This window comes from Natrix helvetica, assembly GCF_964273705.1.
Source record: "Natrix helvetica genome assembly, chromosome: 2".
Classification (NCBI taxonomy): Eukaryota; Metazoa; Chordata; class Lepidosauria; order Squamata; family Natricidae; genus Natrix; species Natrix helvetica.
This window is the reverse complement of record NC_138552.1, coordinates 295800693-295825534: the sequence shown is the minus strand read 5'-3', so window position 1 is coordinate 295825534 and position 24842 is coordinate 295800693. Positions and strand designations below refer to the sequence as shown.

At 48.0% G+C, this 24842-nt stretch overlaps 1 protein-coding gene across 2 annotated transcripts in view; it reads left to right on the top strand.

Annotated features, from left to right (window-relative positions):
* Positions 1 to 24842, top strand: part of SPECC1 (sperm antigen with calponin homology and coiled-coil domains 1) — a 205083-nt gene that overhangs the window by 107232 nt on the left and 73009 nt on the right. For both annotated transcript variants that reach the window (XM_081945396.1, XM_081945397.1), the window contains 3 exons: positions 15947 to 17469; positions 21009 to 21216; positions 24102 to 24175. In XM_081945396.1, the coding sequence (XP_081801522.1) occupies positions 15947 to 17469; positions 21009 to 21216; positions 24102 to 24175 (1805 nt within the window). The remainder of the gene's footprint in view (positions 1 to 15946; positions 17470 to 21008; positions 21217 to 24101; positions 24176 to 24842) is intronic.

Below are 24842 nucleotides of genomic sequence, written 5' to 3'. Positions count from 1 at the left end.
GCTGCCGCTGTTAGCTTAGGGCAGTTAAGTGAACCTGCCTCCTCCATGGACTTTGCTTGTCAGAAGGTCGCAAGAGGGAATTGCATGATGCCCAGACACTGCAACCGTCATAAGTACGAGTCCGTTACCAAGCGTCTGAATTTTGATTTACGTGACCCCCCCGGGATGCTGCAATGGTCAGAAGTGTGAAAACTGGTCATAAGTGTGTTTTTTCAATGCCATTGAAACTCCGAACGGCCACTAAATGAACTGTTTATAAGATGAGGACTACCTGGATCTAAAGATAGATAGATGCCCATCTCAGTCTATGACATTGGAGCTTATATAATAATAAATCATGGTTAGGCCAGTCCATGTCTCTCTGCATGCAAATACTTCAAGGTTCATATTTTCTATCCGCTGAAGATCCTGCAGAGCTCAATTAATGAAAACCAAGTTGGAAGGGACCTTGGAGGTCTTCTAGTCCAACCCCCTGCTTAGGCAGGAAACCCTATACCGTTTCAGACAAATAGCTATCCAACATTGGGTGAGAACCTGGAATATGAGGTTTTTGGGCTTTTTGGGAGGGAGCCAGGACAGAGTCTGGAGTTACAGGACGATGGCCGGGGGTGGTCCAGAACAGCAGAAGCTACCGGAAGATCGGGCCTTGGAGGCTGGAGTGGTGCCTGGATCAAGCAGGCCTAGGCTAAGAACGCCCCCCCCACCCACTGAGGACCCTAGACTTCTGTCCATGAGCTCATGCTCACCGGGGACCATCTTATGCCCACTTGGGACCATATAGGGCTTTCACCCACTTTTGTCATCTTTTGTCATCTTTTATCATCGTTTATCATCGTTTATCATCTTTGCCACCTCTATTCTGCCTGCACCATCTGGACATTTGGACTTCTATCTGCCCCCCCCCCCCTCTATCCTCATCCAAATACGAACAGGATTCTGCCTCTTACCCCCCCCCCCCCTACTGACTTTGTTACCATCTGCAGCACCTTAACCCCACTGGATTTTTATATCAATTTACCTGAGGTCAGAACTGCTCCGCCTGCGGGAGGCCCCTCTCTCGCAGGCTTGGCCCTTGGCTCTTTCAAGGGCCCGCCTCGAGGACGGGTTCGTGGACCCCGAGAGGTGCAGGAACCGGAAGCTAAGGGGATTTTTAGTAAAATGTTTTTTATCTTTTTTAGGGGGTTCCAGGGTGGGGGGGAGGGCTAATCAAACCGGGAGGAGAGCCAGTGCCGGACAGACAGGTGAGTCCAGGAAGGACGGGGATGCGGTGGAGGGGGGGAATATAAAGGTCACTAAAGCAGAGGGTTGTCCTATTATAACGGTCGCGGGGAGGAGGGGATGCGAGGACAGGATAAGATCCAAAGGTCGGTTGGGAGGCCGCGGCTGCTGGTTACGCCCGGTCGCTTGTACCAACCCCTGCAGTCTAGGTGGACAGGTGCTACAGAGCCAGGGCCTGCGGCTGATGCTTTGCAATGCAAGGTCTGTTACCAACAAGGCCCCCCTCATTAATGAGTTGATCTCAGAGGGGGAGCTAGACCTTGCAGGGATAACGGAGACCTGGTTGGGCCACGAGGGTGGTTTACCCCTCGTGGAAATGTGCCCACCGGGTTTTCGTGCATTTCATCAGCCTCGGGCCCTGGGTAAGGGTGGTGGGGTGGCGGTGGTTATGCGGGAATGTTTAGAGCCGAGGGAGTTCACTGTCCCTCAGATACCCGGGTGTGAGTCCCTTGGTGTGAGTTGGGGCCCAGGGAGGCAGTGGGGCTTGCTGATTGTATACTTGGCTCCTCGCTATGCATCAGCTGCCCTGCCCGAGCTCCTCGAGCTAATCGCAGCGACGGCAGTTGAGACTCCCAGACTTCTGGTCATGGGGGACTTCAACTTGCCGTCAACGGGAGCGGCTTCCGAGGTAGCTCGGGAGTTCATGGCTTCCATGACGGCCATGGACCTGACCCAATTAGTGCAGGGCCCCACTCACGAAGGGGGCCACACACTGGACCTCATTTTTGTATCTGAACAGTGGACGAGTGATCTGGGAATAGGGGATTTAGTTATCACGCCCCTGTCATGGTCAGACCACTCAGCCCTCCGGCTGGACTTCCCTGGCGCTATCCCCCACCGCGAGGAGGCGGAACCAGACTCTATAAACTGGTACCGCCCCAGGCATCTGATGGAATCTGACAGATTCCTGACGGAGCTTGGGCCAATACCTGTAGCCTTGTCCCGCTCCCGTTCCGAGGACCTAGTGACTGCCTGGAATAGGGCGACGACTGGGGCCTTGGACCGGGTTGCGCCTTTGCGACCTCTCCTGCGGCATCGACCCACCCGGGCTCCTTGGTTTACTGAGGAGCTTAGGGTGATGAAGCGCCACAGGAGACGTCTAGAGAGCAGGTGGAGGTCCTCACGCTCCGAATCTGACCGAACACAGGTAAGAGCCTATTTGCGGACTTACCTTGTGGCAATAAGAGCGGCCAAACGTAGATATTGTGCTGCTCTTATTGCGTCCGCGGATAACCGCCCTGCCGCCCTGTTTCGGGTGACCCGCTCCCTTTTGTCACAGGGGGTGCGGGAGGCACCCTTACAGGGTAGAGCAGAGGAGTTTGGGGAATATCTTCAGGACAAAATCGATCAGATCCGGAGCGGGTGGACCTCCGTCAGTGGACCAGACGAGCCGCCAACAGCGAGTCTTGAGAGACCATTCTGGGAGGAGTTTGACTCTGTTGCCCCCGAGGATTTGGACAGGTTGCGTGGACGGCTGCGACCCACCACTTGTTTAACGGACCCGTGCCCCTCCTGGCTGGTACTGGCAGCCTGGGAGGTGACACGAGGCTGGCTCCTGGGCCTGGTGAGCGCCTCACTGGGTGAGGGATACTTACCAACCACCTTGAAAGAGGCGGTGGTGAGACCCTTGCTCAAGGGGCCTTCGCTCGACCCAATGGAGCTAGCTAACTATCGTCCAGTCTCCAACCTCCCCTTCTTGGCGAAGGTTGTTGAGAATGTGGTGGCGCAGCAGTTCCCACGACACCTAGACGAATCCGACTATCTAGACCCACGCCAGTCCGGCTTCCGACCCGGGCACAGCACTGAGACAGCCTTGGTCGCGTTGGTTGATGATCTCTGGAGGGCCAGAGATAGGGGTTGCTCCTCTATCCTGGTCCTATTAGACCTCTCGGCGGCTTTTGATACCATCGACCATGGTATCCTATTGCGCCGGTTGGAGGGGATGGGAGTCGGAGGCACCGTTTTGCGGTGGTTCGGCTCCTACCTCTCCGACCGGAAGCAATGTGTGTTGACAGGGGGGCAGAGGTCGTCCCTGAGGCCACTCACTTGTGGGGTGCCGCAGGGGTCGGTCCTCTCGCCTCTCCTGTTCAACGCATATGTGAAGCCGCTGGGTGAGATCATCCGTGGTTTTGGGGTTGAGTACCATCTCTACGCTGATGATACTCAGCTGTATATTTCAACCCCAAACCACCCCAACGAGGCTGTCGAAGTGATGTCCCGGTGTTTGGAAGCCGTCGGGGTCTGGATGGGGGACAACAGACTCAAACTCAACCCCTCCAAGACCGAGTGGCTGTGGTTACCGGCACCTCGGTTCAGCCAGCTGACCCCATCGCTGGCCATAGGGGGCGAACAACTGTCCCCTGTGGAGCGGGCGCGCAATTTGGGCGTCCTCCTTGATGCCCGGCTGTCAATGGAGGACCATGTGGCAGCCGTGGCAAGGGGGGCGTTCCACCAGGTTCGCCTGATGCGCCAATTGCGCCCCCTACTGGACCGGAGTGCCCTGCGCACGGTCACTCATGCGCTGGTGACGTCTCGCCTGGACTACTGCAATGCCCTCTACATGGGGCTTCCCTTGGGACGCATCCGGAGACTGCAGCTAGTTCAGAACGCAGCCGCGCGGGTTATTATGGGAAGTACACGTTACTCCCACGTAACACCTCCTGCGCGAGCTGCACTGGCTACCTGTGGCCTTTCGGGTGCGTTTCAAGGTATTGATCACCATCTTTAAAGCGCTCCATGGCAGAGGACCTAGTTATCTGCAGGATCGCATCCTTCCACATACGTCCCTGCGACCTATCCGCTCACACAGGGAGGGGCTCCTCCTGGTGCCTTCTGCTAGGCAATGCCAGCGGGCGACACCTAGGAGTAGATCCTTCTCTGTGATGGGCCCAACCCTCTGGAATGACCTCCCCCCAGACATTCGAACTACCACCGACCTCCGTTCCTTCCGGCAAAAGTTAAAGACTCACCTGTTTCAATCAGCTGGCCTGGCACTTTCTTAGTTTTACCTCCCAGGGATTTATTTTATTTTAGGGTTTGGGGTTTTAATTGTGATGTTTTTAGGATTAGAATTATTTATTTCTTAGTACAGCCTATCTCCCCTCCAAATGTATCTTAAATGTAGCTTAAATGTATTTAATTTTATGACTGGTTTTACTGTATTGACTGTACACCGCCCCGAGTCCCTTTTTGGGAGAGGGGCGGTCTAAAAATCTAAGAAATAATAATAATAAATAAATAACATCTTAAAGGCTTCCAGTGTTGGGGCATTCACAACTTCTGGAGGCAACTTCTGTTCCACTGATTAATTGTTCTTACTGTCAGGAAGTTTCTCCTCAGTTCTAAGTTGCTTCTCTCCTTGATTAGTTTCCACCCATTGCTTCTTGTTCTACACCCAGGTGCTTTGGAGAATAGCTAGACTCCCTCTTCTTTGTGGCAACCTCTGAGATATTGGAAGACTGCTATCATGTCTCCCCTGGTCCTTCTTTCTCTTAAGCTAAACATACCCAGTTCCTGCAATCCTTCTTCAGATACTTTAGCCTTAACAGAATAACAGTATAACAGTTGGAAGGGACCTTGGAGGTCTTCTAGTCCAACCTGCTACTCAAGAGAGACCCTATACCATTTCAGACAACTGACTGTCCAATCTCTTCTTAAAAACCTCCACAATTTCTGGTGGCAAGTTTTTCCACTGGCTAATTCACTGTCAGGAAGTTTCTCCTCAGTTCTAAGTTGCTTCTCTCCTTGATTAGTTTCCACCCATTGCTTCTTGTTCTACCCTCAGGTGCCTTGGAGAATAGTTTGACTCCCTCTTCTTTGTGGCAACCCCTGAGATATTGGAAGACTGCTATCATGTCTCCCCTAGTCCTTCTTTCTCTTAAGCTAGACATACCCAGTTCCTGCAACCGTTCTTCATATGTTTTAGTCTCCAGTCCCCTAATCATCTTTGTTGCTCTTCTCTGCACTCTTTCTAGAGTCTCCGCATCTTTTTTACATCGTGGCGACCAAAACTGAATGCAAATATTCCAAGGGTGACTTTTACCAAGGCTGATCTAGTTGTGGCTTGCATCTTTTTTTCTTTTTCTTTTGCAAAGTTGCAAAAAAAATCACTCTTGTTTTGTTCGGTCCTGCAAAAGTTTCCTTCCAAGGAACGAGTCCTATCTATCTCCCACGTCGCCCTCCGGGGATGGAGGAGGAGACACAACTTTCTAAAATTTCACAATCACTCTCCTTTTGGTTTCCGTTCCAGTGATGTCTGATACTGGTAATACTTAGCAAATCCCTGTTGCTAAGCAGGACAGTGAGTCTTGCCCCATCTTACGACCTTTCTTGCCGCGGTTGTAAAGTGAATCTGGCTTCCCCGTTGATTTTGCTCGTCGGAAAGTTGCAAACGGGGGTCGTGTGACCGTCATAAATACGAGACAGTTGCCAAGCGTCTGAATTTTGATTGCGGGGTCGTAAGTGTGAAAAATGATCGTAGATCAATTTTTTTAGGGCTGTTTCAGTAACTTTTGAACGGTCGCTAAACAAGCTGTCGTAAGTCGGGGACTACCTGCATTTGCTAGCCTTTCTGTATTACTTATTTATGGAATTTATTTGCTGCCCATCACTTTGGGGGGCTTACAACATAGACTTTGGGGGGGAGGGTCTTCTCCTCCCACCTCCTAATTTTTCTCATCAGCCTTGTTTTCCATTCTCTCTCTCTCTCTCTCTCTCTCTCTCTCTCTCTCTCTCTCTCTCTCACACACACACACACACACACACACCTTTCTTAGTGTCCCAAAACTCAAATCGCAAGGCGTTCTTGCACAATTTTAAGCAATGTTCAAGAATCGTTTTTGCTGATTCAGGCTGAAATCCCCTCCATGATGTTGTAACCTGAGAATATGTCTGGGTGATGCAATTTCCTTTGAGTAAGGAATTACTCTGGGATTTCCACCCACCCACCCACCCACCCAAACACGCTAGTGTGATTAGTGGAGGGTCAGGATGATGGAGGCGAAGGGTCTTTGGTTGTCTCAGAAAGCATGTAGTGTCTGCGGTTTTGAAAGGACATCGGCTGCGGTGGTTTAGGATTGTTGAGTTGCCTTGTAAAGTTGGTTGAAGGAGCTACAGTTGGCTAAGTGTGCCCAGGCTAAATTTAAACATAAATTTAAAATCCTAAGGGTTTATCCACTAAGTAAGTGGGTTCCATAATTTCCAGATGAGTGGACTTCCACTCCCAGAATTCCCCAGCCAGCATGCTTTAAGAGGGATTCCAACATCATATCTGTACATTAGCTATTGTCATTTAATACAATAATACAATACAATACAATAGCAGAGTTGGAAGGGACCTTGGAGGTCTTCTAGTCCAACCCCCTGCCTAGGCAGGAAACCCTACATCACTTCAGACAAACGGCTATCCAACATCTTCTTAAAGACTTCCAGTGTTGGGGCATTCACAACTTCTGGAGGCAACTTCTGTTCCACTGATTAAATGTTCTAACTATCAGGAAGTTTCTCCTCAGTTCTAAGTTGCTTCTCTCCTTGATTAGTTTCCACCCATTGCTTCTTGTTCTACCCTCAGGTGCCTTGGAGAATTGCTTGACTCCCTCTTCTTTGGGGCAACCCCTGAGATATTGGAAGACTGCTATCCTGTCTCCCCTAGTCCTTCTTTCTATTAAACTAGACATACCCAGTTCCTGCAACCGTTCTTCATATGTTTTAGTCTCCAGTCCCCTAATCATCTTTCTTGCTCTTCACTGCACTCTTTCTAGAGTCTCCACATCTTTTCTACATCGTGGCGACCAGAACTGAACGTAGTATTCCAAGTGTGGCCTTACCAAGGCCTTATAAAGGGGTATTAACACTTCACGTGATCTTGATTCTATCCCTCTGTTGATGCAGCCTAGAACTGTGTTGGCTTTTTTGGCAGCTGCTGCACACGGCTGGCTCCTATTTAAATGGTTCTCCACTAGGACTCCAAGATCCCTTTCACAGTTACTACTATTGAGGAAGGTACCACCTATACTGTACCTGTGCATTTCGTTTTTCTTGCCTTAATGTAGAACCTGACTCTTTTCACCATTTCATCATTGAATTTCATTTTGGGATGGATTTATCCCCCCCCCCCCCCCCCCATCAAACGGTTTAAAGATTTAATCTGGAGTGTCTGTCTCTTCTAATCTCAGCAACTATTCCCCCTTTGAAGTCTTATCAGTTTAAAACTTTACAAGCAAAATCCAGAGGCTGAGAGATAAAAGGGCAATCGGGCTGTTCGGTCATTGTTATCTGATGGTGACTGGTTGTGTTTTCCGCAGAGTTTCACCTGGCTGGAAAAATCCACATTCCTGGCTAAAGAGGGAGGGAATTTTCTTCCAACAATCTCCTTACCTGGCTAACGCAGGAATATCTGCATCCCAAGAGATCTGTGGAGCCTCCACGTTCAGAAGCAGTCTAGCTGCACGCCCAATATTATATCCGTGGAAAGCTTGACGCCTTTCCCTCCAAAGCAGGGCTGAAAGCGTTGAGATATTTTCTTTTGCTGCCGAATTTTGCAGCATCCGTACTGATTGATGCAGCTAGAAAGAGTACCGATGTAGGATTGAACGCCCTCCAGATAAGGTAGACCAGTGCTTAGCACCTCTCCCAGCGTGTGCACCTTTGGGTAGGATGGGAGTTGCAGTCTCAGCACAGCTGGATCGAGGAATTTCACCCTCCCTGCAAAACTAAGCAAGCCGCATTGTGGCTGAGCCCAAATTTGCAACCCAGGTAGGGTTGCATCTGGCAACAGTTGCTAAGTGAATCACTGCAGGGGTTAAATTAGTTGCATTGTTGTTAAGTGAATCCGGTTGCAAAAGGGGATTGCGTGACCCCGGGAACGCTGCGACCGTCATAAATATGAAACAGTTGCCAGTTTGGATCACATGACCACAGGGATGCTGCAATGGTCGTAAGTGTGAAAAATGGTCCTAAGTCTGTCTTTGTAACTTTGAATGGCCACTAAACGAACGGTTGTATATTGAGGACTTACCTCAGTATGGGGCAATATGGACATTTCCCCCCAAAATCGAAACAATTTCTGTCTTTCAATTGTACCCCTGGCTCAGTGTGACAGATAAATGGCCTGTAATCTGCAATTAGAAGAAGGTGATGAGGTTTTATACACAGCTAGTCAGAATGTAAAATTACAGAGCTGGAAGGGACCTTGGAGGTCTTCTAGTCCAACCCTCTTCTCAAGCAGGAGACCCTATATCATTTCAGACAAGTGGCTGTCCAATCTCTTCATGAAAACCTCCAGAGATGGGGAAGGAAAGAAGGAGGGATGAAGGAAGGAAGGAAGGAAGGAAAGGAGGGATGAAGGAAGGAAAGGAAGGAGGGAGGGAGGGAGAATGGATAACTGAGTTGGAAGGGACCTTAGAGGTCTTCTAGTCCAACTCCCTGCTCAAACAGGAGATCCTAAACTGACTCAGCAACTAATCTCTCTTAGGCACAGAAAATTGGGGCTCAATTGCGGCCATAAGTCGAGGACTTCCTGAAAGTCAGTCAGTTAGTAAAAGGCACGGCCAGCAAGAAAGCTGGAAAGGCTTAGTGAGAGGCGCCGTTTCCCTGAGAGGCTTGCTTTCTACAGGCAGTGAGTCTGTTCCTGTTGCCATATTGGGGGGGGTGGGGGGATCCTCGCCCTGTTTAAAGGCCTGATACGTTTCGGCGTCCCCATCCGAGCTTGTGTTTGACGGAGGGCATCAGCCCTTGAACCCATGGCCACTTCCGCTGACAGTGAGGACCGCAGTTATCTCCCTGGCCAGTTTCCTGCCCTGATTCCGGCTTGTTCCTCTGCAGCTGCCAACGAAAACCTCTTTTTAACCGGATGATTCCACATGCGTGGTTGTGGTTGGTTAAAAGCCCATCTGCACACACACACACACACACATGATAAAGCATCGGAGTGGTCAAGTTTTGAACCTCTCGGTCACCCTATGTCCAAGCAAGAAGGACCTCTGTCCACTGGGCCAATCTGCCTACCCGCCCATCCATCCATCCATCCATCCATCCATCCATCCATCCATCCATCCATCCATCTCTTTATCACCTATCACCTTTCTCTCAATCAATGTCTGTCTGTCTCTATTCTATATCATTATTATCTGTCATCTGTCTATCTATCTATCTATCTATCTATCTATCTATCTATCTATCTATCTATCTATCTATCTATCTATCTATCTATCATATCTATTTGTCCATCCACCCACCCACCTCCCCACCCACCTATCTATCACCTATCACCTATCACCTTTCTCTCAATCAATGTCTGTCTGTCTGTCTGTCTGTCTGTCTATCTCTCTATTCTATATCATCATTATTTGTCATCTGTTTGTCTGTCTATCTATCTATCATATCTGCATTTGTCCGTCCGTCCGTCCATCCATCCACCCATCTACCCACTCACCCACCTACCTACCTACCTACCTACCTACTTACCTATCTATTCAACCAATTCATTATCTATCCATTCATTATCTCTCTCTCTCTCTCATCTATCTATCTATCTATCTATCTATCTATCTATCTATCTATCTATCATCTATCTATCTATCATCTATCTATCTATCTATCTATCTATCTATCTATCTATCTATCTATCTATCTATCTATCTATCTATCTATCTATCTATCATATCTGTATTTGTCCACCCACCCACCCATCCATCCATCCATCCATCCAGCCTAAGCCATGGAGCACTTTAAAGGTCATAATTAATACCTTGAATCGCACCCGGAAAACAACCGGCAACCAGTGCAGGCCGCCTAAAAGAGGTGTAGCATGGGAGTACCTAGGTACCCCCATGACAACCCACGCGGCTGCATTCTGGACCAGCTGAAGCCTCCTATATTCTACTCTATAATAGGTTAGTTGGAAGAAAGTGCCACTGGACCCCTGATTTTTCTCTCTTTCAACTCCCAGAATTTCCCAGTCAGCCTGCTTGAACCAACTTGCAGAATTCCTAAAGCGACATGCTGTAGGAAGGGTGGATTTCAACTCACAGAATTCCCTAGTTCTTCCTACTGGCTGAGGAATTCTGGGAGTCGAAGTCCACTCGTCTTAAAGTTCCCAAATCCTGGGAGTTGAAATCCATCCTTCCCAAAGTTTGCTGGCTGGAGAATGGCTTGTGTTCAGAAGCTGTGGGTGCTCCTCAACAAGGTTAGCTAAAATCTCAACAAATACCTCCCCAAAATGTTGGAAATGCGAATCGATACACGGAACATATTACCATTTATGGTGGACCTGTGAGGAGGCTAAAAAATTCTGGAAAAAGATCAAACATCGGCTGGAGGCAATAACGGGGGTTAAAATAGAATGGAAACCTGAATTTTTTTTATTAGGAATAATGTCTGCGAAATACAAAAAAGAAATCCCGTATTTAATACTACATATAACTACGGCGGCAAGGATTGCCTTTGCCCAGAAATGGAAAAACAAACTAACTCCAAGTGAAGATGAAGTAATAAGAAAGCTTATGGACTGTGCTGAAATGGACAAACTAACTAAAGAAATTCAGGGAAAAGAAGAATCAGAATTCTACCAGATATGGGATAAATGGTATAGGAGGTGGATGGAGGAAAGACACAAGAATCAATGAAGGAATGTAACAAAACTCAAAAATAATAGTTCTGAGTAAAATAAGAAAGTTAAGAATGGTGAAATCCAAATGAAATACAATAGAAGGGGAAATAATATAAGGTGAGCGTTATCGATTGATAATTGCTACTGGAAAGAACAGGAAGCTCCTGTTTGTATTGCACTGTGTAAATGTGGTGTACGTCTAAGTTTTGTGTGTGTGTATTTTACGTGTTTGTTAATAAAATTGGAAAATTGGAAAAAAAATAAGTTGTGGGTGCTCCCATCTCTGGAGGCACCAAGTGCCCAAACCCCACATGCGCCGGAATGCTGGAAACCCGAATACCAGCTAGCCAGTATGCGCATGCCTGTTTTGGAGCTGTTTTGGGGCTGTTTTCAGTTCATTTTCTGGGCCATTTTCAGGCTGTTTTTGGTTTTTCCACTGAAAACGGCTCAGAAAATGACCCCAAAACCAGCCTGTTTTGTGGGAGGAGCATTTTTGGCTGTTTTCAGGCCATTTTCCGGCGCTCCAGTGGCACATGTTCAGAGTAGTTGGCGACAGCATATGTACCCGCAGAGAGGACTGTGCATAGGTTCGCCATCACGGATATACGGTCTCCTGCTTGAATAGAGGGCTGGGCTAGAAGACCTCCAAGGTCCCTTCCAGCTCCATTCTGATTGATATTGATAGGCTGCCTCTGCTTTTCAGGACCCTTCAGAGGTGCCCTGCAGCCTTTCCCCCTGAATAAAACCCACACAGGGTTGTCTCCCCAAGCATGCTGGGGTTTTGCAAAAGGCTCCTGTGCGTGTTGCATGAAACGGCGCGTTACAACCGAGGAGGAGGAAGGAATGGGGAAAAAAAAAATCACAATTGGGGGGGGGGACACCGCACCTTCCCAACCAGCTGTGTAATTCAGCCCGGACAGCCGGCGTGGGTGGCTGGCAAAAAACCCAGAGCGAACGCTTGCTCCTCGCTATCTCTTCCCCCACCCCATTCCCCACCCCACATCGCCCCAAACACTGCCTCCTTTGTCTTCGGCCTCGAAAGCATCCCGGACTCGTACTGTGGCTGCCTTGTGCAAGTCCCCATTTTCTCTTTTGCATACCGAGCACGTTTGTGTGAGAATTTGGGAGGGGGGGGGGAGGATGTACAGCGATGGAAAAAATTGTGCTTTTGTTCAGCCAGTTCATTTCCCCCCCCCCCCCCACTTCTTGGCTGCACCCTGTGCCAGCCGTGCTTTGCACATCGGTATATCACTGATATATATTTATTAGCCAATACGCTTCCAGGCTGCATCAACAGAGGGATGGAATCAAGATCACGTGAAGTGTTTTTTTTTTAATTAAAAACTTTTTAATTAAACATAAATTAAAACATTGGACACAGCGTAAAGCATCCTGGCAGAATCTATGCCATACATGCTAAGATATCAAGTTATCTCAGCATGTATTTTTTTAACATTTGATCCATACCATATTTACCAAAAGGAAAAAAAAACTAACCTATTTCCAGCCATGTTAGTTTGTGGTTTATCCTGTACGTTCTCACATTTTATCATTTCATACATAATTCTAGTCTCCATTCTATGAATCTTGGCTCCTGCCTATTATGGGCTTTTTCCTTTTATATTCAAATCATCGATAAAAAAATTGTCCAAGATCTTACAATATTCTGATTCATCTTTATTCTTCTTCAATTCCCACGTCAATTTATCCATTTCAGCGCAGATCTAGATTTTCCTAATTATTTCCCCTTCTTGTGGAGTTCCCCTGTTTTTCCAATTTTGGGCAAAGACCATTCTTGCTGCTGTGAAGATCCCGTGAATAATACCACTTTATAAGGCCTTGGGAAGGCCACACTTGGAATATTTGCATTCAGTTTTGGTCACCACAATGTAGAAAAGATGCAGAGACTCTAGAAAGAGTGCAGAGAAGAGCAACAAAGAGGATTAGGGGACTGGAGACTAAAACATATGAAGAACGGTTGCAGGAACTGGGTATGTTTAGCTTAAGAGAAAGAAGGACTAGGGGAGACATGATAGCATTATTCCAATATCTCAGGGGTTGCCACAAAGAAGAGGGAGTCTAGCTATTCTCCAAAGCACCTGGGTGTAGAACAAGAAGCAATGGGTGGAAACTAATCAAGGAGAGAAGCAACTTAGAACTGAGGAGAAATTCCCTGACAGTTAGAACAATTAACCAGTGGAACAGAAGTTGCCTCCAGAAGTTTTGAATGCCCCAACAGTGGGCATAACCTGCTGCCCAGCTGATTTGGGTCTCTGCTGTGATGTGCAGGGCGGCAGGGCGCATGTGGGAGGCGCATGTGCTGGGAGGTTACATGTGCATGCATGGGGGCAGAGGGAGCGCGGGAGGGTGCCCCCTCTGCAGCCCGTTTTTGTTCCCAGGAGGCTGCAGGGAGGTCGTGCGCATATGTGCCTGGGGCCGGGGGTTAGGGGAGCGCACGCATGTCATTGCTGAGGGCGCGCCAGCGTTGCCCTGTCAGCTCCAGTGCGCATGTGCGCGCTGACCAGCTGATTTAAGATGGGGTCGACTTCCACTCCTTCCTTCCTTCTAGAAGTGGTACTTAGAGGCATCTCGTTCAGCCTCCAGATCTTCCCCAGACAAATTCTCCATTTTTTTTCAGGCTGTCCAGATTAAAACTTTTTTTCCTTCTTCGTTCGTGGTTTGCAAACGAAATCCCACCCCCCACACACCCGTCTTCCCCTCGAATTCCTCTCCTCCCTTCTTCCTCCTGACTTCCTCCTTGCCTCGCCCCCCCCCCTTAAAATGCAAGTGATTTCATTTCTGGTCAGATTGTTCCCCCCCCCCCCCCCCGTGATTTTTGCCCACTTGAAGAGCAAAAGCAGAAACCGGTTCCTTGCCTTCTTGCAATGCACCTAATGTGATTAAAAGCATCAAAGCCCCCATTGTCTTTGGCCATTCGGTTGAAAGGGGTTTCCTCCTCCATTTTTTTTGCAAGGGGGGGGAGGACTGAATTTCTTCAATTTCTCCCCCTTTTATCGGGAATTATTTCTTCAACTTTTATTGATTATTTCTTTGATCCCCCTCCTTATTTCTTCAATTTCCCTCTCTTAAATTAAATTCTTTTCTTATTTTCTTTGCAGCGGGCCTCCGACCTAACAGGTTGAATAAATTGGGGGTGGGGGGAGCAATGGGTTAAAATCTCTAAGCCTGCCCAAAGGCAGAATTAGTCCTCAACTTACGACCACAATTCAAACCAGAATATTCCTGTTTGTTAAGCAAGGGGGTTGTTAAATGAGTCACACCTGATGTGGCAATCTTTTTTTGCTGCTAACAACCGTTAGATTGCGAAATCAGGTGTGACTCACTTAACGACAAGAAATCAATGCAGTTATTAAGCGAATCTGGCTTCCCCATTGATGTGGCTCGTCAGACGGTCGCAAAAGGGGATCACGTGAGACCCCCAGCCCCCCGAGACACTTTAGCTGTCATAAATATGAGCCAGTTGCCAAGCGCTTGGATTCTGATACAATGACGGTGAGGGTGATGTTATGGTCATAAGAGTGAGGATCGGTCATAAGTCGCTTTTTTCCAGTGCTGCTGTGACTTCAAACGGTAGCTGAACAAATGGTCGTTAAGTCGAGGACTAAGAAATGATACTAAATTATATTTGGGTTTGTGGAAATACCATCCCAAGAAAACATAAACTGAGATTTGAAAGAGATGCCTATAACAACAGGAAAAGAAAGGGAGAAAGGAGGAGAGAACAAGAGGAAGAGGAGGGAAGGAAGAAAGTGGTAAGAGGAGGAGGGAAGGAGAAGAAGAGAGGATAGGAAGGGGAAGAGTAGGAGTAGGAGAAAGGTGAGGGAAGAAGGAAGGGGAAGGAGAGGAGGGTGGAAGAGAGAGAAAGAAGGAGAGAAAGTAGGAAGGGGAAGAGGAGGAGTAGGGGAGAGGGAAGGGAAGAAGGAAGGGGAAGGAGAGGAGGAAGGGAGGGAAAAAGGAAAGGGAAAGGAGAGGAGGATGGAAGAGAGAAAGAGAAGGAGAGAAAGTAGGAAGGGGAAGAGGAGGAGTAGGGGAGATGTAAGGAAAGAAGGAAGGGGAGAGGAGGAAGGTAGAGAAGGAAGGGAGGGAAAAAGGAAGGGGAAAGGAGAGGAGGGTGGAAGGGAGAGAAAGAGAAGGAGAGAGAATAGGAAGGGGAAGAGGAAGAGTAGGGGAGAGGGAAGGGAAGAAGGAAAGGGCAGGAGAGGAGGAAGGAAGGAAGTAGAGAAAGGAGGGAGGGAGAAAAGAAAGAAAATAACGTAGTGTTGCAAAAGGAGGAAGGGACGGTAAATAAAGCAACCCAAACTGTATATTATAACCTATTAAATGAAATAACAAATGTATAAGAATGACAAATGTAGAGAAGAATAACAATGAATGTATACTTAAAAGGCTATGTAAGAGAATAAAAAATTTTAAAAAACCTTTTTATAAAAAAGGCGAGGATTACCTACACCAGGGGTGTCCAAACTTGGGAACTTTAAGACTTGTGGACTTCAACTCCCAGAATTCCCCAGCCAGCCATGCATGGCTGGCTGGGGAATTCTGGGAGTTGAAGTCCACAAGTCTTAAAGTTCCCAAGTTTGCTGGCTGGGGAATTCCGGGAGTTGAAGTCCACAAGTCTTAAAGTTCCCAAGTTTGGACACCCCTGACCTACACAGTTAAATACCGTTTTCGCCCGCAGCAGCCTCCTGCATCCCTCTGCCAGCAAAAACGGAGGCCCGGAGAGGCCGCGCAGTTTATTTTCCCTGAGGCTGTGACGGTCGAAAAAAGAGCCTCAACGAGTGAGGTCAAGGTGGCCCATGCATGGACATTCCGGTTTGGGCATTCGGTGCCAAAAAGGTTCTCCAATCACTGACCTATACTATCCCTGCACATCCCTTTTGTCTCTCGCGCTTGCCTCAATGTCGAATCTTACTTTTTTCACCATTGGTTTTCGTTTTGCCAGCGTCCCCCCCTTCAGGCACCCAGCGAGCAGGCAACTACGTCTCCCACAATCCATCGCAGCAGGCTCACCATTGTCCTCCTTTTTTTCCCCCTCCCCAGGTCCCGCCCCGTCCTCCAAGCGCACGGGGATCCCCGCGCCACGGGAGCTGCCGAGCGCCGTCGCCCGAGAAAAGGCGGTCCTGAGACCCAGGAAAGCTCAGCCCAGCCCGACGTCTTCCGGGGCGCCCACTCCCACCAAGCATTCTCGGCCGTCCCTCAAGCCCAAAAATGAGGCGGAGGCCAGCAACAAGGCGGGCCTGGCGTCCCAAGTCAAGGAGCTGCTGGCCGAGGCCAAGACGAAAGACTCGGAGATCACCAAACTCCGTAATGAGCTGAAGAAGCAACAAGACAAAGAGTTGGCCAACCTCCCTGGCTTGGTGGACACGCCGCTGGATGGACTTCCAACCGAGGTGGAGTGCGTCATCCAGGACCTGCAGGAGAAGAACAAGAACTTCCAGAGGGAACTTCTCCACCTTGGCGAGGAGAACCGACTCTTGAAGGAGAAGCTAAACCAACGGGAATATTCGCCCCTGTCCGATACCAGTGGCAGCCTGCCCACCCCGACCACGCAGGAGTCCAGTTTTGGCAGCCCGACTCAACCGTCCCTTTGCAGCAACCCCACTACCAGCGGCAGCCCCTGCGTCAATGGGCCGCCGCTGCGCAACTCGGGCTCGTCCAGCAGCGACGTGACCAAAGCGTCCTTGTCCCCGGATGCCTCGGATTTCGAGCACATCGTGGATGTCCCCTCCAGGCCTCCGTCCTCCAACAGCAACGTCTTCAAGAGCCCACGATGCTCCACCTCGGGGAGTTCGCCCAACAACGCCAGCGACCTCTCGGTGGCTTCGCTCACCGAGCGGATCCAGCGGATGGAGGAGAACCACCACTGCACGGCGGAGGAGCTACAGGCCACCCTGCAGGAGCTATCGGACCAACAGCAGGTGGTCCAGGAGCTGACGGCGGAAAACGAGAAGCTGGCCGAGGAGAAAGCCATGCTGGAGCGGTCCTTCTGCCAGCACCGGGAGCGAGCCGAGCAGCTGGGCCAAGAGAACGAGAAGCTGACTGCCCTCCTGCAGGACCGCTCCAAAACGGACGAGAGCAAAGCCAAGGTCCACGAGCTGGAGCTGCGATGCGCCGAGCTGCAGGAGAAGGCCCAGTTTGAGCGCGAGAAGATGCTCAACATCCAACAGCAGCTGACCAGCAGCTTGCGGAGCCTGGAGAGGGAACATCAAGAGGCCCAAGCGGCGGTCAAGAACCTGGGAGAGGAAGCCAAGCGGCTGGGCGGCCACCTGGAGACCGAGCGTCTGAACAACGGGGCCTTGGCGAGGACCCTGGAGGACTGCAAGGTTCACCTGGAAGGTTTGAAGATCGAGAGCGAGTCGCTGCGGTCCCAGCTGGACAGCGAGAAGCGGAAATCGGCCGCCCTGGACGCCATGGAGCAGGCAGCCGGACACTCGGACAGGCACGAGGTGCTGCGCGGGATCCGAGCCGAGCGAGACCAGCTGGAACGATCCTGCACGGAGCTGAGGCAGGAGCTGCTGAAGGCCCACAGCGAGCTGAAGACCCTGCAGGGGCAGCTGGCCAAGGTAAGGCGGCCGAGGTGGGTTCCTATCGGTTCGGCCCAGTTCCGCTGAGTACATAGTAACTCAGCCGCCCACACACCCAAATTGGTTCTTTTTTTTTAAAATGCGTAATTTTTATTAAGCTTTTTACAAAACAAAACCTCAAAATCAAATTCAACATCCATTCTTCCCGTTCCTAAGACATCGGTACGTCCCCTTTCGTTTAGCATCTTACATACTTTCCATTCATTTTTCATTTGCAATTTCCTCTTTACATTTATAATTCCTACAACTGAATATTTTCAGTATATGAATCATGATATAATTAATTTCCTTCGTAAAACGTTCCTTAGCAAAAGCATATCTGGTTTAAATTGGATTTGGAGGCCTGTTATTTCTGCAACCAAATTCTTATTTTGCTTCAATATTCCCTCGCTTCTGGACAGCTCCACCACATGTGAAAGGATGAGCCTTGTTCATGTTTACATTTCCAACGTCTGGGACTCAAATTTGGGTAAAGTTTTGCCAATCTTGCCCGGTGCTAGATGCCAACGGTAGAATCCGAACTGGTTCTATTGTCAGTGGCGCCATCTTGATTTTTGGATATGCGCATGCGCAGAACAATCTCCAAACATTTTTGGGGGGGCACCGAACCGGCAGTAAGTTGGTAGCAATCCACTCCTGTACTGCGGGGTGCTAGCAGTGATTTTACAGGTAGTCGACTTATGACCAAAATTTATACTGCCCAGAAACGCCCAGAATTCCCCAGCAGCGTGCTTTCAATGGACGGATTTCAACTTCAACTCCCAGAATTTCCCAGCCGTCCCCCCGCCTCCCCAAATCATGTGACCAAACTTTAGGCACTTGGCAAAGCGTTTGAAGTTAACGTGGCTACATTTGACGCCGGTTTTGCCAAAAAACACACCCCACCATTTACTCCTGGTTTTCAGCAAAACCACCCCGTAGCAAATCAGGGGTCCAGTTTAATGACCCCCCCCCCAGAAAAAAAAAAGTGAATTCAACTCAGTCCTGTGACTGACCCGCTTGATAAGTGTCAAGATTTACGACCCTGATGGGCAGCTCCAATACGGTCGTAACCCAAGGACAACCTCTGAAAAACCTGCCTGATCTTTTGGGAAGAGCTATTCCCAACTCTAGCGCAGGGGTCTCCAACATGGCCCCTTTAAGACGGGTGGACTTCAACTCCCAGAATTCCCCAGCCAGCCATGCTGGCTGGCTGGGGAATTCTGGGAGTTGAAGTCCACCCGTCTTAAAGGGGCCATGTATGCAAATATTTTGGCTCTATAGCACACCTTTCTCTGCCCAACCTCCCTGGTAATCTATTTCCCCCCCCCCTTTTTTTGTGCCCGGCCCACCAGTTGTGACGTTGTGCACTTCTGTGCCCAAATTCACCTGGCAAATCTTGGACTTGTAACCCAATAAACCTTTGCGATACTTGGAAGTGAATCGGTTGAGGGAGTGGCCTGGAACCAGAGGGAGCATTGTTGGTGTTGGTTCAACTCCTGAGGCTTAGAATAGATTTTTCCTCTTGTGTCTGACTCCTGCTGTGCCTTGTTTTCCTTTTATAAAAGTTGATCTATCCATCATCTCTCTATCTCTATTTCTATTTATCTATCTGTCATCTATCCCCTATCCTCTCTCATCCATCCATCCATCCATCATTACTCTCTATCATCTATCACTGCTTATCATCTTTTCCCCTCTCTCCCCCTATGTATCTATTTACCATCTATCTGTCTGTTATCTATCTGCCTTTCTGTCTCTATCTATCCATTCATCCATCCATCCATCCATCTCTATTTTTTCTCTATTTGTCTCTGTCTGTCTATCTCTACTTCCCTCCCTCCCTCTATCAATCAATCAATCAAACATATCATCTATCTACCTTTTTATATCTCCCTTCATCCATCCAACTTTCCATGCAATCATCTATCATCATTCTCACTCTCTACCTATCATCTATCACCTGCCAATTATCTTTCTCTCTCTCTCTCTCATCTCTCTCTCTCTCCCATATATATGTATCTCGCTATCGTCTGTCTGTCTGATCCATCCATCCATCTCTATTTTTTCTCTATTTGTCTCTGTCTATCTCTACCTCCCTCCCTCCTTCTATCAATCAATCAAACATATCATCTATCTACCTTTTTATCTCTCTCTTCATCCAACTTTCCATGCAATCATCTATCATCATTCTCTCTCTCTACCTATCATCTATCACCTGCCAATTATTTTTTTCTCTCTCTCTCTCTTTCGCTCATCTCTATCTCTCTCCCATATGTATGTACCTTGCTGTCTGTCCGTCCGTCCGTCCGTCCATCCATCCATCCATCCATCCATCCATCCATCCATCCATCCATCCATCCATCTATCTATCTATCTATCTATCTATCTATCTATCTCATTTAATAACTGCCTATCGCCCTTGCAGAGGAAACTTGAGTGGTGTACAATAATATATTAAAAGCTTAAGAAACCGTACGTAAAACTTAAAAAGTTTTCATGGGAGATACAGAGAAGCCCCTGGGCTATTGAATCAATTTACTTGAACAAGTAGTCCTTGACTTACGGCCAGAATTGAACCCAAAAGTTTCATTGCCAAGCAGGATTGTTAAGCGAGCTTCCCCACCTTTTGCATCCTCTCTTGCCACAGTTGTTAAGTGAATCATTGCAGTTCTTAAGTTAGTAACATGGTTTGAAGTGAACCTGGAATTCCCACTCATTTTGTTGGTCGGAAGGGAATCCTATGTCCCCAGGACACTGCCAGCCGTCATAAATATGAGTCAGTTGCCAAGCATCTGCATTTGTGAGCATGGGGATGCCGCAACGGTCGTAAGTGTGAACAAGGGTCATTTTTTCCAGTGCCGTTGTCACTTCAAATGCTGTCATAACTTCAAACTGTCGCTAAATGACCTGTTATAAGTTGAGGACTACTTGTACATGCTGGTTGCCCAGCATCTGAATCACAAGCGTATATACATGGGGAACACTGGTGTCAGTCATAACTCAAGCGCCCGTCGCAATTCTAACTTTTTCCAGCACTTTCATAAATTTGAAAATTCGCTAAACAAACATTCGTAAGTGGAGGACCACGTCTTCCGGCGGGATGGTGGAGGGCTCCGGGGTGCCATTCCCCCTATCCAGAGGTGGGATTCAGCCGGTTCGGACCAGTTTGGGTGAACCGTTTGTCAAAATTCTGCCCAGTTCGATGAATCGGACAATCCGACCACTGGTTGGCCCTGCCCCTGCCCATTTCTTGGCCGTTTTTTTTGGCGCCATTTTTGGAAAATGGGCAGGGGCGGGGCTAGCCAGTGGTCGGATTAGTCTGAAACCGGCCAGAATTGCAGAAGGCCAACTCTGCCTTTGAGGAAAGTGTCCGGGAGGCGGGGCAGGATGTGATGAGCGACGTTGAGTTGGCCACACCCACCCAGTCACATGACCACACGGCCACGCCTCGAGAACCGGTTGTTAAATTGTTCAATTATTTCAATCCCACCACATCCTTTTCATGCCCCGCTTTGTGCCTCCCCCGCGCCCCCCAGGTGGAGAAGGAAGGGGAGCAGCTGAAGGAGACGTGCATGGCGCAGGCGGAGCAGCTGAGCCAGACGGGCCTGAGACTGCAGGAGAAGAACGCGGAAAGCGAGGCGGAGCTGAAGAACCTGAAGGAGGCCATCTTTGAGCTGGAGGACCAGGTGGAGCAGCACCGGGCGGTCAAGCTGCACGACAACCAGATCATCGGGGACTTGGAGAGTAGGTAGCGGCTGGGTGGGTGGGCTGGAGCTGGTATCCCCCTCACCCTCCAGGGGGTTCAGAAAGGTAGTCAGTTGGAGCTTGCAAAACACACGCACACACACCTGTTTTGTCTTCCCTACAACCCTGTGAGGTAGGATAGGGGAAAGGGAGTAGCTGGGTTAAGACTTGCCCTTGCGACCCTGTGCAAGTTTTTCTTTCTTTCTTTCTTTCTTTCTTTCTTTCTTTCTTTCTTTCTTTCTTTCTTTCTTTCTTTCTTTCCTTCCTTCCTTCCTTCCTTCCTTCCTTCCTTCTCTTAATCTTTCTTTTTTTCTTTCTGTCTTTCTCTTTCCCTCTTCCTTTCCTCTTTCTTTCTTTTCTTTCCCTCTCAATCTTTCTTTTTTCTGTCTCTGTGTCTTTCTTTCTTTCTTTCAATTTTTCTTTTCCTTCCTTTCTACATTCCTTCTTTTCTTTCTCTTTCTTTCTATCTATCATCTCCCTCTCTCAATCCTTTTCTTTCCCTCTGTTTTTCTCTTTGCCTCTTCCTTTCCTCTTTCTTTCTTTTTTCTCTCCCTCTCTCAATGTTTCTCTTTTTCTCTGTCTTTCTCTCTTTCTTTCTTTCTTTCTTTCTTTCTTTCTTTCTCTTAATCTTTCTTTTTTTCTTTCTGTCTTTCTCTTTCCCTCTTCCTTTCCTCTTCCTTTCTTTTCTTTTCTTTCCCTCTCAATCTTTCTTTTTTTCTGGTTCTGTGTCTTTCTTTCTTTCAATTTTTCTTTTCCTTCCTTCCTTTCTACATTCCTTCTTTTCTTTTTCTTTCTATCATCTCCCTTTCTCTCAATCTTTTTCTTTCTCTGTTTTTCTCTTTGCCTCTTCCTTTCCTCTTTCTTTCTTTCTTTTTTCTCTCCCTCCCAATCTTTCTCTTTCTCTCTCTTTTTTCTCTCTTTCTTTCTCTCTTTCTTTCTTTCTTTCTTTCTTTCTTAGTTTCTTTTCTTTCCCTCTCAATCTTTCTCTTTTTCTGTCTTTCTTTCAATTTTTCTTTTCCTTCCTTCCTTCCTACATTCCTTCTTTTCTTTCTCTTTCTTTTTTTTTGTCTTTTTCCTCTCTCTCTCTCTCACACACACACTTTTTCTTCCTCCTTCTCACCTCCTTCCTCTTTCCCCTTTTCAATAGTGATGTTTCCCATCATATCTTGCCCCGATTTTACAAACCTTTTTTGCGGTGGTCATTAATCGAATCACCACCGTTATTAAATGATTATGATAATAATATGATTATCACCAAAGTTTTCCTTTTTGTCAAAAACCCAGGAGTTTAAGAAAAAACTGTAAACTGGTCACAACTAATTGAAGTCTGTTTAGGACAGATCCCTCAAAAGATACTCACAACCCGGATTCAAATTCTGATGGCGGCTCCCTCCTCCTTCCTCTGCAGTCATGTGACCCCATTTTCAGGGGCTCCGTAACCAGGTTGCATTGATGGCTGTTTGACCCCCATCACGTGGTCACGATTTACGGCCTTTTGCTGAAAACCGGCATTTACTTGCGGTTTCCAGAGGAAGAACACGCATCGCAAACAATAGGTTTGCTTAATGACCGCTGCAAAAAGGTCATAAAATTGGATGCCATGAGGCGATGATCCATTTAAGGACCGGCATAGCTTACAAATATATAATCAAGATCAGCCGGCAGCTCTATGGGTGAGACAAGAGTGCCACCTGCTGGCTGACGTTGGGAGCTGAAATCATTGATTTACGAGTGGAACATAAATTTTTTATTATTTTGCAGGACCCAAAATATTCCCTTCCCTTCAATTTTACTCTTCAAAATGAATCAATTTTACTTTGCAAAAGAAATCAGTTTTATTTTACAAGAGAAATCAGTTTTGTTTTGCAAAAGAAATAAATGTTATTTTGCAAAAGAAATAAATGTTATTTTGCAAAAGAAATCAATTTTATTTCACAAAAGAAATCCATTTTATTTTGCAAAAGAAATCCATTTTATTTTGTAAAGTGAATCAATTTTACTTTGCAAAAGAAATCAGTATTAATTTGCAAAAAAAAATCAGTTTTATTTTGCAAAAAAAAATCAGTTTTATTTTGCAAAAGAAATAAATGTTATTTTGCAAAAGAAATCCATTTTATTTTGATCAAGAGCAGATTGTTCATCCTTGGAGGTCTTCTAGTCCAGTGATGGCGAACCTATGGCACGCGTGCCACAAGTGGCACACGGAGCCATTTGTCAGGGCACGCGAGGCGCTGGCCTGTCAGCTGGCCAGCGCACATGCGCGCGCTGGCCAGCTGAGTTCACCTTTTTAAAAGCTATTTTTTGCCTTCCCCAGGCTCCAGAGGCTTTATAGGAGCCTGGGGAGGGCGAAAAGAGCCTTCCCCCCCCCCCACTTCTGGTTTGCTCGGAGGGTGGTTTTAAGCGCTCCGAAAGCTTCAGGGAAGCCTCCGGACGGTCCCTGAAGCCTCCGGGGGGGGGGGGGGAAGGCTCTTTTCGCCCTCCCCAGGCTCCTATAAAGCCTCTGGAGCCTGGGGAAGGCAAAAAAAGCATATAAAAATGGGGGGGTGCGTTGTGTGCGCATGTGCACTGGGGGATCACGCGTTGCATTATGGGTGCGGCACGCCCGCACACGACTCCCCCGCGCTCCCCCCACTTGTGGCACGCGAGCCAAAAAGGGTTCGCCATCGCTGTTCTAGTCCAACCCCTTGCTCAGGCAGGAAACTCTTAATACCATTCCAGATAAAAGGCGGTCCAATCTCTTCTCGAAAGCCTCCAAAGATGGAGAACCCACAACTTCTGGTGGCAAGCAGTTCCACTGGTCAATTGTCCTCAGTCTTAGGAAGTTTCCCCTTCGTTCCAGGGTTACTTCTCTCCTTGTTGAGTTTCAAAATCCTTTTTGTTCCCAGATAACCTGCTCAAATTGGAAGATCAGAAGTTGGAACTGGAGAGGCAACTGAAGATGCTGAATAAGCAAATTAAGGTGAGGGTACAACGGAAGAGAATATTTTTAGCTCAGGGATGAGCTGTGCGGTCCTTGGTGAAGAGGAGGAGGAGAATTGCGAGGTCTTTAGTGCCTTCTGACGGAGGTGGTTTTCTTGCAGACATTTCATTACCCAACTAGGTAACATCATCAGTGCTAGAAGCGAGTGAGATTTGAGCTCTATTTACTGTAGGTTGCCTTGTTAGTGTTGTGTGGGAGTGTTGCTATCTTCTCAGTAGATCCGTGATTGGGCTGTTGTGTACTGTACCTACACAACGTAGACCAAACCACTACCCCGTTCTAAACACTGATGATGTTACTTAGTTCGGTAAGGAAACGTCTGCAAGAAAACCACCACGCTCAGAGAGCACCAAGGACCCTGCACTCTTCCTCCTCCTCCTCATCTTTCTTCTCCTCTTCCTCCCTTTCTCCTTCTTTACTCCACAAACCCCACTCCCTTCTAGTACTGATGATGTTAACTAGTTTGGTAATGAAATATCTGCAAAAGAACAACCCAAGCACAGAGAGTACCAAGGACCCAACAGCTCTCCTCCTCCTCCTCCTCCTCCTCCTCCTCCTCCTCCTCCTCCTCTCTGCAAACCACACTCCCTTCTAGCACTGATAAGTGTTAAGTAAGTAAGCTCCCCGTTAGAAAAGGGAGTATGCA